Below are 14,119 nucleotides of genomic sequence, written 5' to 3' on the forward strand. Positions count from 1 at the left end.
AAATGCAATTATGTTTTTAGACGAATTCTGTATTGCAATAAAAAGTTACCGAGACAACTGCTAAAAGCTGGGATTGACCCTTGATAACCGTGTTTTCTCTCTTCAGAATGTCCTGAGCCACTTGTCAGTCATGTGAACGCATCCGTCTCATTCGATCAGGCATTAGGGTCTCACTGTACATTTACAGTATTAGCACTCGTGACATCCTAATAATTTGGTGCATGTGGTTCTGCACTGCTTTTTCTCTGGGCGATCCGAAACAACGTCTGCCGTCGTCCTGCAGGTAAAGGGCTGCCAGAAATCAACCACCTGCTGCGCGCGAGACCGACTGGTCCAAATAAATGACAGGAGATGTGTGGAGATTCGCGCGCCACGGCCCAAGCTTTGTACCGCCGCCGCACCCCCCACCCCCTCCCTTCTTCTAACAGCCCACGTGAGCCAGGCTTCAGTTTCTACTGCTGCAAACCCGGAGCGCTGGACACCAAGTCATTCAGCAAGCAACACCGGAGACTGGAGGACGTGCGGGGATCAGCAGCAACAAACCGCCGCTCTTCCATCACTGCACCATCCTCTGCAGTCTGCCCTGACACCGCGAACTGGGGCTGCTTCCAACGTTACTATTACCAACAAAACCAAACAGAAAACTCTTTTTCAACCGCAACCATATTTTTTTCTGAGGTTATCATCACCTCAACAGGCTGCCCCTCTATCGACAAATACATAAATACCAGCACTGTACACTTGTATATAAAGAGATCGCTTTGAATAGTGTGCGCTTGACTCATTGACAAGGGGAGGGGGTGGGGGTGGGGGCGGTGCCAGGCGACAGTCGCATCCTAATCTGAAGTGCACAAGGAGCAGTGAGCCCGGGGACCTGTCAGGGGAGCGGTCGCGGGCGATGGCATTTTCTCTGTTCGGGAATACCAGGCACGGTTTGCTCGCGGCTTTTGAAGCGAACGCCGAGTTCTACTAAAGAAAGCAAACAGCAGGAGTGTTTAAACGTCTCTTGCTAAACATTCAGAAAACAACTGTAAATGGTGGAGGTCCCGGGTAGTTTGCGGATGACAGTTGACGAGGATTGGGTTGAGATTTGTTTTTCTTTCCTGGGCACCGCGGACCTTTTACACACGACGTGCCTTGGGAACTAAGCTCCTGGTTTCTATTGTAGCTTCCCTCTGCCTGGGAACTCTCGGGGGGGGATCTGCTGGTGTCTGCCCCGATGGGTATCATGCCAACGAGAGCATCTTTTGTTAGGTGCCGGGTGGAATCCGAATACAACTGCAACCGTTTCTCCGATAAACTAAGCTAAGGGGGGAGAAAAAAAACACGGAGGAATTAACCACAATTTTTTGTATCCAAACTTTTTTTTTTAAAATACTTTCAATATTTATGATTTTATTTTTGCGGATAAATTAAGTCTCCTCTTGTGAACCCGACGGCGAGAAGCGTCCAGCATCACAGCAGCTTGGATTCTGCCCAGCAGCCACCGCGGACGGTAACCTCCTGTCAGCGGCTCCTCCATGCGCAGGTCTGGGAGGAACCTCGAGCCTTCCCCCCTGAGAGACCAACTGCTCCGCCCGCGTGCGCGAGCCAAAACCGTTTATCTGGCCCCAGCGGGCGGTTCCTGAGGTGCGCACGCGCGGACCACCTCCCGGTGTCACGTGGGCAGCGCGCTCCCTCCCCCTTTTCTGTCTTTGGCCAACCCACGGGGAGCTGATCTTTTGCGCGGACCCTCAAGCGGGGTCCTTAGTGTTTCTGACCTTGTCAGGTGCCAAGGGCGCTTTTCTATTGATCCAAATCTGTTGAAGTGCACATGGCACCAAAAACCATGGGTGCGTAGTGCGAAGAGCTCACATATTCTTGTGGCCCCACTGCCGCACTGCGTGGACCCTGCAAGTGCTGGCTTTGTGGCTTGTCTCTGTGTGTGTGTGGTGTTCCCGACCTCAGGCAAACAGTGCCAGCTTCTAAACATGACGGCCAGGAGGAGGTGCCCAGGGCCGCTCTACTACTGCCAACAATACCACGGCCACTACGTCTACTGGTGCCTTCTAATCCTGATCACTGCCAGGGGTAAGTTTGACCCAGCGAAGCAGGCTGACCGCTCTGCTTCTGTTAGGTGGTCTTACCAAGGGACGTAGCGGTGAAGCTAGTTCAGGTGGTCATGTGGATTTCTGTATTGTACTGAGAAGCTTTGGGGTCACACTGTTTCTTATCTGTGGGGTGGTGCTAGGCCGTTCAGCTTCTTGTATACAGATGTAGCAGACATTATTGCACCTGTTGTGGCGGGAGAAAACGTTACCACTGGTGTGAGTTTCAACATATTTTCGTGCAGTTTGCTATTGTTTTTATGCAAACAAATGAAGCAATTACATGCCAAGTCGCGTGAAGACGGGTGCAATGAAGCGTGCTACTGTACTATCTGTATGCCGGAGGTTCATTGTTCTGTTGCTTGTATTTTGGTCAAGCTTATTATATACTGGACAGGAATACTTGTGCATGGGATATGTTTGGAATACCACAGACTTTTCTACTTGGGACGGGTTGGGGTAACATTGCTTCTTTTACACAGGGCAAGTTTGGGACATGGTTGCTGCTTGTATAGTGAACAGGTATTGGGTCTTGCTGCTCCGCATGTATAAGGCTGCGTCCCCGCTGGCGCTGAGGGTGCTGTGCGCTCAGCGCTTGCCGCTTTTACTTCTTGTACTTGTTATGTAGACGTCCCCGCTCACGTGGGCACGCATGCTCTCCCAAGCTTGGTGCTTGAGGAGACAAAAAAAAGTGAGTTTGAAGCATGCTCAACATGCCCCCCCCTCCCGCTTGCGAAATAGACAAGACAGCCCGCGCTCATGCTTAGAGAGTTGGTGATGTCACCGCTCTCAAGCATGAGTGCGGTCAGCGCCAGCGGGACGCAGCCTAATACATGTTTGGATATCATTGCTCATTCAACTGTATGGGGACAAATTTGGTATCGGTCTGCTAGCATTTGAGTAAAGGTGTGTGACACGTTTCCTTTGCTCTCTGGAAACCGTGCCGCACACTGCTGAGACACTGGCTTTTATGAGATGTCACATCCATGCTGTTCTTACTGTAATTGTTGCCCCCATGTGGATTCAATTTAACTCCAGTGTGCTTTTTTTAAAATCCTGAAGATAAAGAAAGCGTTAACCAAATTAAAGGCAGTAATGTGAAAATGCAAAATGTTAATTAAATACAAATTCAATAGTTCTGTCTTAGCATAGGGATTTATGCATTGGTAAGCTTTGTCTGTTCACATTCCCAATGCCAGCTAATGTTATTTAAAAAGCCAAGCATGTGCAGCATTGCATACTAATAGGAAAGTAAAGCGTTAATATGATTACAAGGTCCATTTGTTGCATGATTGAAATGCAAACTGCCATACAGCTGAAAAGGTTAGGGCAAACAGTTGGAGGGATCCAGAAATGCAAAATATAACCCCTTTCTGATAGACCTGCTTGTAGTTGATTCCCGCAAGCTATAACGCTTCTGTTAGATATTTGGTGAGCGAAAGCCAACTGGGAATGTCATTTTCCTTTTCATGCAATTACAGAATTAATTTTGAAGAATATAAATGCGATGTCCATGTGACTGTTCATTTTTCACTGCCAGAGGGGCCTTTTACACAATTTTCTGCAGACAGACAGGTGTACTTTGCTCTGCTATATGAGGCAGGTCTGACTGAAAAGAGGGTAAAGCACTATGATCATTTAAGATTTTTTGAGTTGACGATTTCAAATGCGAGTGGTTTTTCCCCTTGATACAAGTCTCATGTCCCTCAATTTGCCCATTGTAAAATCATATTTTTTTTAACTTTCTTGACTAGTGTAATATGTCTTTTTCCTTCAGTATATTCTAACTTATTTGAAATTTGACACAGAAATATGTATCTGTACTACTGAAACATTTAACAGGCTGCCCAAAATTATATTGCATGTCTCAGATGGTAGTAACACGACTGGTATGTTTTGGGAATATTAGACAGCAGTAGAAACACAGGTGTGCTAAAAAAAAAAAATTCTACATGTGAAGAGTATCATCTTAAGCAGAAGCATGGATTTGTGATGGAGATCAAAGATTTGATCGGTTGTCACCTTACTGATTAAACAAAAATTGCAATGAAGAACACAATTTGTAGGCGGCATCTGTCCACTGGGTCTTGGGACTGAGTGTGCCGCATTTATTTATGCTTGTTACAAGCATTTCCATTTCCCACATTTTTCTCTCTTTTTTTTTGTAGTAGTATTCCAGTGTTTCTGTGAGCTGAATTAAAATAATGGTACCTCAGTTATTCACTGAGGCTGTTTATCATACATTGTTCTGCAATCCTGTATTGCCAGTGGTTGTTATTTGGCAGAATATTTGTATTGTGCCATATATGACCACAAAGTGTCACACAAGCTCATTTCGGGTTTTGGGTCATTTTAGTGCTGTGTGCCATCACGTCATGTTTCTGGACAAGACTTGGGCACTTAAAATGCTTTAATACTCACTGGTTAAGAGGTGAAAATATAATTATTTATTAACGTTGATAAAATGAGATAGGGAAAAAACCTACTCTTTATTTGACTCTTGTTCGATTTTCAGAGGAGTGCAACATCTTGTTTGTTTCTATAAAGAATGGGACAGCACCTGGTCACTCCTTGCTATAGCACCGCCTCCATTGGTTCCTCTCAGACAAAGTAGCACATCTTGCAATTATATTGTATTGCAAGCTTTTCTGTTGCTGGTTTCAATATTTTGTTATAGAGCAAACATGAAAACTCTAGAGGTTTCTGCACATGGATTTTAAGCACCGTACAGCTAAGGTGTTGAAAGCTCATGTCCAATGAACATCCACGAAAAGTAATGTCTGAACCTGTAGATCAATTTTTCCACCAGGACTAATACATCTGGCAGGACTCGTCACCTTCTGAAGCTGGAAGACCTTTACCAAAACTGAAAAGCAATGGAAGAGTTAAAAGATATCACACTGTTTCTGATGCATAAATCATAGATCAATACCAGCTCATGTTTGTGTTTTACACCTGGAATATTGCTGATATATGCAGACCTCTGGGGTTTTTTAATATTCCCTTTTACCGTTTTTTTTCGTTGGAGGACAAACACAGTTTTTGTGTGTGTGTGTCTCATGTGTAACCTCTCCCTGTGTAGCGTATCTCATTGGAAAATGAGATTATGCTGTGTAAGGCTCTTCCTCGTTTATAAACAATTTTTCAATGTCGAAGCTCAATTTCATGCCCCGAGCCCCTATTTTTTTTCACAGCCGTAAACAGACAGGAAGATTTTAGCGCAGGAAGATCTGTACTTGCCTTTATAGATGGCTTGTTTATGATTTTAATCCCATGTAAGCAGTAGTGCAGGGATTTTAATGATTGTTTTTAATTGTATAAACCAAGTATACAGTTACTGTAGGCTGAGTCTACTCTCCATACCATAGGGTGCTACAGATATAGGGCTCTGTAATTGATGTGCTGTTTTATGTCATTACTGGATATCTTTAAATCCAGCGTTGCAAAAAGGCTGAAGATGGATCATTTCAGAGGCAAAAGCTTACATTTAAGATAGACAGATAGGGGGCTCAGGGCACAACGAATTCTCTGCCAAACACATTGTTTAACTAACTTCAATTGGTGACTGCAAAGGTGTGTGGGACAAGTACGCTTAGAAAAGGGTGACTATTATGGCACAACTCCACATAAACCACAAGTGAACTAATAGAAATGATCATATGTTTAATGTGTTAAATCTTTGGTATTGATGTTGTCTGTAAATAAGTCCAAGTCGGTTATTTATCAAAGTCTTCTTAAAAATGCTATTGCTCTCCATGAAACTTTGTCTTTGAGAAATCAGGGCTGTTTTTGCCCTAGTTTTGTAGCTTAGCTACTGTAATAAATTCCTGCATAGTTTTTTTCTAATGTTTAATAAGGTTATTATTTACGATCATGTCTCTGAAATGGGTCAGAGTTATTTATTTTATTATATTTAAAAAAAATATTTGTATATATCTTATATTGTATTTAAGTGTTACAAGCCCCTCCTTTCAAAGATCCAAAGAAGAGCCAATATGTCCACTAAAACAAAAATAAGATGTAGATAAGGGAACTAAAACAACTCACATTGTAAAATGGATCAGTTCACAATATTAACAAACAAGACCACTTTAAAAAATGATGAAAATGTAATATATTTGCTTGATTAGTTTGTAAAATATATCAATCACCAAGATTTACCCTTGGAACATACTGTAGTACTGACATTAATATTCGTATACTAAGTTGGACTGCACCTTTAAAGATTTCCTGTGTGAGTATAGTTGAAGTAGCCTTCAGCTTAAAAAAAATGTCTGAAACGTTTTCTGAAGCACATTTTCATTTTTTTAAAGCTGGGGACACATCCATATAACGTTACGCCTACCCCCTTCATAGCTAACACACGGCTTTGATTGTTCATTTTTCAATGTATCTACTGTAAACGAACTGGTATGATATTAGTAAATGTTTTGTAGGTGACAATGATACATGAAAATAAGTATGATGCACTCATAGACTCACTGCTGTTCTACTGTCGATGTGACAATGAAAACATTTACATTTAAAGTCGTTTCTGTACAAATTCTCACACTCCATCCTCTTGTTTACATGATTTACAGAAGTTCCATTTCATTTGTCGACACTACATACAGTGCGCATGTACAGTAACTGCACAGTTCAGTGAACAGATAAAGATACTCCCTGGGAGGGTGTGCAGAAAATTACAGATTTTGTAAGATCTGTACTGAATTAAATGGAATGTGCCAAATTTGTCAGTGTTTTAAGCTAGAGCTTGTATTCATTAGGCACAACCAGCTGATACTGATACAGTACTTGCAGGAGAATGAAAATAGACGATTTTAAAGACAACACTGTTTATAGCTATTCAATAAATGCAGCTGTTCTCGGTGAGGGATCTGTTCTAGATCACACACAGTACCTTACCTAGATGTAAAGATCTGCTTTCAAAATTGTTGACTGCATTTCACTTGTGTCATGTTTTTCATATCACCGTTGACAGCCTATTGCTTAGTTAGTTAATATGACTAAAATAAAGTCAAACATGATTGCTAGTTGGGTGTAATCGTGTTCGTTTTCTTTATAGCTCTATTTTGTTTGGTTAAAGTTGATCTTTTGGATTGATATCCCCCAGGGGGTTTAGATGCCACACGCAGAGCTGTGACATGAGCATATTGTGAAAGTTATTTATTAGCATTTTACAATTTATTTCGCTACAGCGCTGACATTGTGTACCAGGCTGTTTATAATTTACATAGTAAAGGCAATAAATTGCTGAAATGGATGAATAACTCAAATCAGGTGGGCACACTGGGCGTGAAAGAGAATGCCTGCAGTGTATTGAACAGTTACAGTCTGTGTTAATAGAATATACTTCATGCCATTGATATGAAAATCAATAATGGGGCAGGTTAGCGCAGCAGTTCAATACACTTTTAAATATACTACTGTCCCCGGCCATTCTGGAGCCTAATAGGTTAAGCTGCTTTAGCTCTATACAGAGCCCCTCCCTGGTAGTGTGGAACATCAGGGATGGGGGCGGTCCCTAAGCCTACAGCATATAAGGCCGCGTTTATAGTGCCGGCAACGCGACCGATGACGTCAGCCGTCGCCACTGGCGAAAGTTGACCTTTAGTTTTAAGCGACGTCGCAGGTGACAAGGCCAGTGATGTCACCAAGGAGGAGGGCAGCGCTCTGTAATTGTTTTAGAGACAGTCACATGTGGCGACTGTCTCTAAAAAAATCAAATTTCACTGGCTTCCAAATTTTGGTTGCTCCGTCACCATCGCGCTTACTATAAGCACATGCAACGGATTCAATGGATTTGTTTTGGAGCGAAGTCACGTCGCCATCGCTAGGCAGTATAAGCGCCATCTAAGTGAGGTGTCCCCTGTGTAAGTTAGAAACATCTACAGTAGATATAAGCTTACCAGATAGAGCAGTGTTACTCAACTTTCTTTAACCCATGCCCCTTTTGAGAAACATAAAAATCTCACACCCACTTCAAACCTGCCTCCCCCAATCATTTTATTTGAAATTTGAAATTTGAAATATCGCGGCTAAAAACAAATCAAAGCATTTGTAAATTTAGAAACATCAAATAAAAATATCACTTGTGAGCACATTCACATGTCTCAGACATACTTTTCCCCATTATCTTTGGCTGCGTCCATGCGGCGAAGACCGCGCGGAGGCGTGCGCGCGTGGTGCGATCACATTGCGTTAAGCTAATGATTGCGCCCAAAGACCGCGCGTGCGCGTGACAGAAAGGGGTGGGGGGGCGCGACGTGTGCAAGGAATCAGTTCAATCTGATTCCTCGGTACGACGGGCAGGTCACGTTAGTGGTTTGCCCAATGAAAGCCCCTAGACACAGCCCCCACGGCGCGTCTCCCTTGGGCACAAAAATCTCCCGCTTAACGCGGGTGACGACACTCATGCGCTCACCTCCGCGTGGTCTTCGGCTGTATGGACGCAGCTTAGCATCCAATTCAGAGATTCTGGGAAATGACATGCAAATGAGCACACAATGTTTATACTCATGTCCATTTTAATATTGACCCCATGAAGCATACACCTGCCGTATTACACCGCTTTTCAGCCTAGCCAGTAAATCCTACTCACAGACAGCTGTTTGGACCTTTTGGTTCTCTTTAGTGTGAGGGGGGTTATACTGGCTTTGCAATGTGATGTTGCAGTAGTTTTCAACCGCTCATTAAATAAGCTATGGTGGGTAAAAAACCTGACAGGCCTCCACCGTACATTGTACAGCAAATAAAAATATCACTTGTGAGCACATTCACATGTCTCAGACAAGTCTGCAACCCTGCTTTTCCCCATTATCTCTTAGTGCTTCCACTGCAGCCAATTTAGAACAAACTATTTCACATGTTCACTTTTGTTGTTAGTTCTTGTATAATGCTGCTAGTTTTATGTAGCGGGTTACAGAGACATTTTGCAGACACAGTCCCTGCCCTGTAGAGCTAACAATCTATTTTTTTTTGGTGCACAGGGAGATAAAGTGACAAGGAACTGACAGCGGGAATTGAACCAAGTTCTCCTGCTTCAACCTCAGTGTTTTTATTCCCTTAGCCACTCCTCCTCCCTCATTTAGTGCTAGACTTCTTTTTGTGCACACTAAAAATACTAGACTGAATTTTCTGATGTATTTTTGTACTACAATACTAATGTTTATATTGAACTAAAACATGAACTCACCTTAAAACAGAAAAAAATGCAATAGCGGCATACCACGTGGCTGTTTAGTTGCACAGCGCACCATGAAAACATGACAAACTCTGCAGCATAACTCAGAGATAAAGAAAGATAAAGGAAAAATTATAGGTGCACTACTGCGCGTCATAGGATGATGCAATAAGCTGTATACGTTCTATTGTTAGAAATCATTAGCTATAATTGTACAGCTCAACAGCCGATCGTGTTAGAAATTATGTACAATTATATGCATTAAAGTATTTAAGATACCAATAATCGTGTTGTAAAGTATTCCTAAAAGCAAAAATTGGGAGCCCCGCTTGCATCGCGTTATAAGCGGATTCGCATTGTAACGGATCGGGTTATAATGGGGTTGAGCTGTATTTCTTTCTGGTTTCAAATAAAAAATTATATTATAGCATTGCATTTGTTTTTTCAAAATACACACATGTCCCCTGAAATCCCGATACGCCACCTGGGGAGATGGGCCCCACTGGTTGAGAAACACAGAGCTAGATCATCAATGGTTGTGTTCGTTGGCCAGCTAGGCCTTTAACCAACACAGCTGATCTCTACAACTGAAGGAGTATGACATAGGGAGCCTCGTGACTAGAAGGGACTCTGAATGAATGGGCCCTTTACTCCATCCACAAAAAAGGGAAACCTCCCTAGTCCAACCCATGTGGTAAGCCTCCACTCAACAACCCTGAAACGTAAGAACAATGCCCCATGATTTCCAGACATTCATTGCCTGTCTGCAATTAACCAGATCACTGCTGGATTTAGAAGCAGTTTCTCTCAAACAGTGATAAGTCCCTGTTACAGTTCCCTAGAACAGGAGAGCACAACATTTTTAAGCTCTGCCCCCCGGTCTTGCGCCCCATCTCCTACCTTCCAGATGCGTCCAATGATGCTCCGGGGTCACGTGACATCACGCCTGCGTGACAACCACGTGACAACTGCCTGCACCCCCCCCCCCCCAGACAAATCTCCTGCCTCCACTAGGGGGTGCGCCCCCCAGTTTGCGCACCGCTGCCTTAGAATGTAACAATGTAATTATAGGGTTCGTTAACCAAAAAAAAAACTTTGAATACCACTGGTCTATGCATACTCTGGCTTACAAATTACACATTAAGTGACTTATTAAAAACATGCAGATTGCAGTTCAGTCAATAGGAGCTGCCATTCAAGTCAATGGGAGCTGTCAATGAACGACGCCTGTGTGACTTATTGAATAAGCCCCTAAACCTTATCATTTATTTCAGCTGCTGCTTTTCCATGCTTTACCTACTTTTTTTTTTTTACTGCAGATTTAGTTTAATTATATGTATTGAATGAATCACTGTACTTAATGCTGCCATAAAATATATTGCATTTCTGAAATGCTAGGGAATGCTAGGAAATAGGCATATGTTATACCATATTTCAAAGCAAATTTGTGGCAAAATAACTACAAATTGCATCATTTTAAGCTTGCGTCACTGTACCAAGGTCTTTCCTTGGTTTGTAATTTAGGGAATGTCAGGAGGAGAAGTTACATGACGCAGATATAATGAGATGTATCAAATCCTATGCCTCTTGTGCGTTACTACTGTATTTTCCCTTTTAATTGCATTAAACAAATCTGCTCCATGTGTGATAATGTAAACTTCAGTAACTTACAATTTATGTAACATGTAGGAAACTATCTTGCATTTGTCACAAACAAAAGAGATACATTGAGCAATGTATCAAAACTAGCCTCTTACACTCTGTTTATATTGATACATCACACTAGGGATGTCTTGGTGACCAACAGCATATATTTATTTCTTTAAATCATTGGTGGTGCAACAGGCAACCCAGGGTTACATGCAGCAGTAGAAGGCTTTACCTGCGGCCCCGAACCGCTGGCTACCCCAGAAGCCCGCTCTCCCTCTCTCCCCAGAGCTGGTGCGGATTGTAGCTTGTTACCATACCCTCAGCTGCTTAATGACCGCGCTAACAACTAGTTCTCAGTGTAAGGAGAGGAGTTCTCATTCTCACGGTGGCATTAAGAAATTGACTGAAGAGAGCAGGGAGAAGCTCCTATATGTAATTTGGATAATGTGTGGCCCTTTCTAGCGCTTATGGGCTACACATATAACCCTTGAGGGTTATCATGCTGCCTACCACTGCTTTGAATGCATGAGAGTGGAATTAAATACTGTAAGTTCAAAATATTGCTTAGCTAACGCTTATAGTATTAGCATAAATATTCTTCACCATTAGTTAATTTATAGGGACATTGTTGATGACTACTGCGGAATTCGTCTTTAACCCCCTCACTACCAAATTTGCATGCATCATGTCTGGCAACAATGGAGTTCATAACCAACACAAATTGATATAAAATTATAGGGGAGACCTTTCCATTAAAGTAGTATTCTACAATACAGATGTCATGGCCATTATCGTACCTGCTAACGCATTTTGGCGGGATTTCCATGAAGCTATATTCCATTCAAACAAACATAATGTGCGCCAAATATCATGGGGGTAATTGTATTATCCATGATCTACTGCGCATACAATAACTACCAGTATGTCTGTATCTCATGTTCCAGCCTATAAAATAACCAAAAACTTTTCACAATCATTAGTGGGGCTATCCAATAATTCCTAACCTGGGTCACACCAGTTGGGGTGTTTTTCTGAAGCTTATGTCATGCCAAAGGTTCCTAAAACAAACATAGCAAACTTTCTAGAGGTGTATGCTGTCTGTCCTGAATGACCTTGATCCAGGCATACTACAGTATTTGTCAGACTAAGTAATGGAAAGAAATACTCCTTTGTAATGGGTAGGACCTGATATGTCACTTTCTACTCATAGATCTTTTAAGATCTATGGTCTTTAAGATATAGCCCTTTATAAACCTTCATAGACCTTTTAAGATGCCATGTGCTGAAATCCTTTATGCCAGCAAAATTGTTCAAATGCAATGATTAAGTAAGTCAGTATGCAATTTTCAATTTCTGGAAAAAGTAACTAACTGTGTGCTCTTATCAGTCATTTTGTGAATGGTAAACAATGGTTGGACTAGTCTCATCTCATCATCTTTTGACAAACAGAGCTGTACTTCTTGCCCACTTGTCTTGCCTTCTTTGCTGCAAAGATGACGATTGAAAATAGCTCATTAACAAAGTACTTCAACACTTAGACTTAGAGGAAAACAGTAGGTACTTGTTTTGTTGAAATAAAAATATCAAAGCCAAACTGTTAAATCTCTCATTCTGTGCTCTATTGTGTTGCATGTTGCATGTAAATTTGCTTTTTTCTTGATGATAATTGCAGGAAAGTAGGGAACACGTCCAATAAAGCTCTACATGGCTTGCCGTTAAGGAAATAAGAGATTGCATGTACTGGTTTAAAGAAAAGTGTTTCACCAAAAGGTGTCTTAGTAATAAAAATACATTCTAAAATACATATTCCCTCCTCATAGACTGATTAATAGAGAAAACGGAAATGTACACATAGAAGTCTTGATGTATTATATGCTACCTTCTCTGTGAATCCGGATAGATGAAATATTGGTTTTCATTGCAAAGGTGCATGTTCAATTATAAAGATTTTCAGAAAACAAAAATAGTCTAGCTATGCATGGCATCTTATCCTTCTGGTTGTGCAAAAATAATAATTTGGATGAAAAGAAAGTGTTATATTACAGCTTTGAGATTATCTCTGTAGGTGGAACTAGTGTTTTTAATTTAAAAGATTATTTCTGCTGTTCAAAATTCACATTCAACTGTGCTTTAAATAGCTGAATGTCTGGTCTTTACAAAAATTAACTTGCTATATAAATACATAATGTATTTGTCTTTATTAGGAGTAATATAACATTGGAAGCTTAATATGCTTCATGCATAACTGTCCTATACCTGTAGAAATAACGTGTAATAACTTATTAGCTATATCCTGACCTAGCAGATGATTTGTTTTTCTGTATTCTTCATTGAGTGTTTTTTTCTCTCACTTTTGCAATTCTCTTAAAGGGGCAATCCCTCTTTGGACCAAATAACTAATTCCATTGATATGCTTGAGGGATCCTGCCTGGGTAATTGACACCTTTTTTTACCCCAAATATGACACCTATACATATTTTGTATGTATTTTTTACAGTTAGACTTGGGAGGGGTTTGATTTCCTCTGGCTGCTCTGTTTTGGAAGATGTCACTTTGTTATCAGCAAGTGCTTGTACAGTCAGACCCCCCTTTAACCCTATGAGCTCTGATAAGGGCAGGGTTGGATAAGGGTAAAGAAAAAACTTGATTGACAACACTTCCCCATTCAGAGGCATCTAAGAAATTCAGCTGTCCGACTTTGTGGGATTGCACCTTTAAATCCTCTAATGTTATCAAATATCTCCAATCAAAAGAGTGAACATATACATAGGAACATGTCTGTAAGGTAATTCCATGCAGACCAGTGCTTGCTTTTTCCTCCAGTCTCGCATAATGCCAATTGATCAGTTGTACATGAGCATGCGCTAGACAGAACAGAATGAGTATTCAATGTCAATGTAACATCGGCAGCTGGGCTACTTTTTGAGGGCAACTGAGTTCCGGCACTTTACAAAAAACAAAAACAAATCCGGCACCTTTAATTACATACTTGAAAACGAGAGTTAACTCTCAATGTATTACTTCCTGGTAAAACATTTTATAAATAAATAAAAATTGGAATCAATAAGAAGCTGTCTTTAGGTAATTATTAGAAATAGTACTTTATGACAGACTGTGTTTTTCCTACCAATTTTCTTTATTTAAAGGTGAATTATTTATTGTAGTGTAAATATATTTTGCATACAGTCCCTGTACCTTT

The 14,119-nt window shown here is 41.3% G+C and overlaps 1 protein-coding gene across 2 annotated transcripts in view; it reads left to right on the top strand.

Moving 5' to 3' along the window:
• Positions 1 to 229: 229 nt before the first annotated feature.
• TMEM132E (transmembrane protein 132E) overlaps positions 230 to 14,119 on the top strand; it is a 475,320-nt gene continuing 461,430 nt past the window's right edge. The window contains exon 1 of one of the 2 annotated variants that reach the window (XM_075589907.1): positions 230 to 2,070. In XM_075589907.1, coding sequence (XP_075446022.1) covers positions 1,971 to 2,070 — 100 coding nt within the window. In that variant the 5' untranslated portion in view covers positions 230 to 1,970. The remainder of the gene's footprint in view (positions 2,071 to 14,119) is intronic. The other variant, XR_012799844.1, reaches the window with a different exon arrangement.

Source organism: Ascaphus truei, chromosome 3 (assembly GCF_040206685.1).
Source record: "Ascaphus truei isolate aAscTru1 chromosome 3, aAscTru1.hap1, whole genome shotgun sequence".
In the NCBI taxonomy this organism is placed as follows: Eukaryota; Metazoa; Chordata; class Amphibia; order Anura; family Ascaphidae; genus Ascaphus; species Ascaphus truei.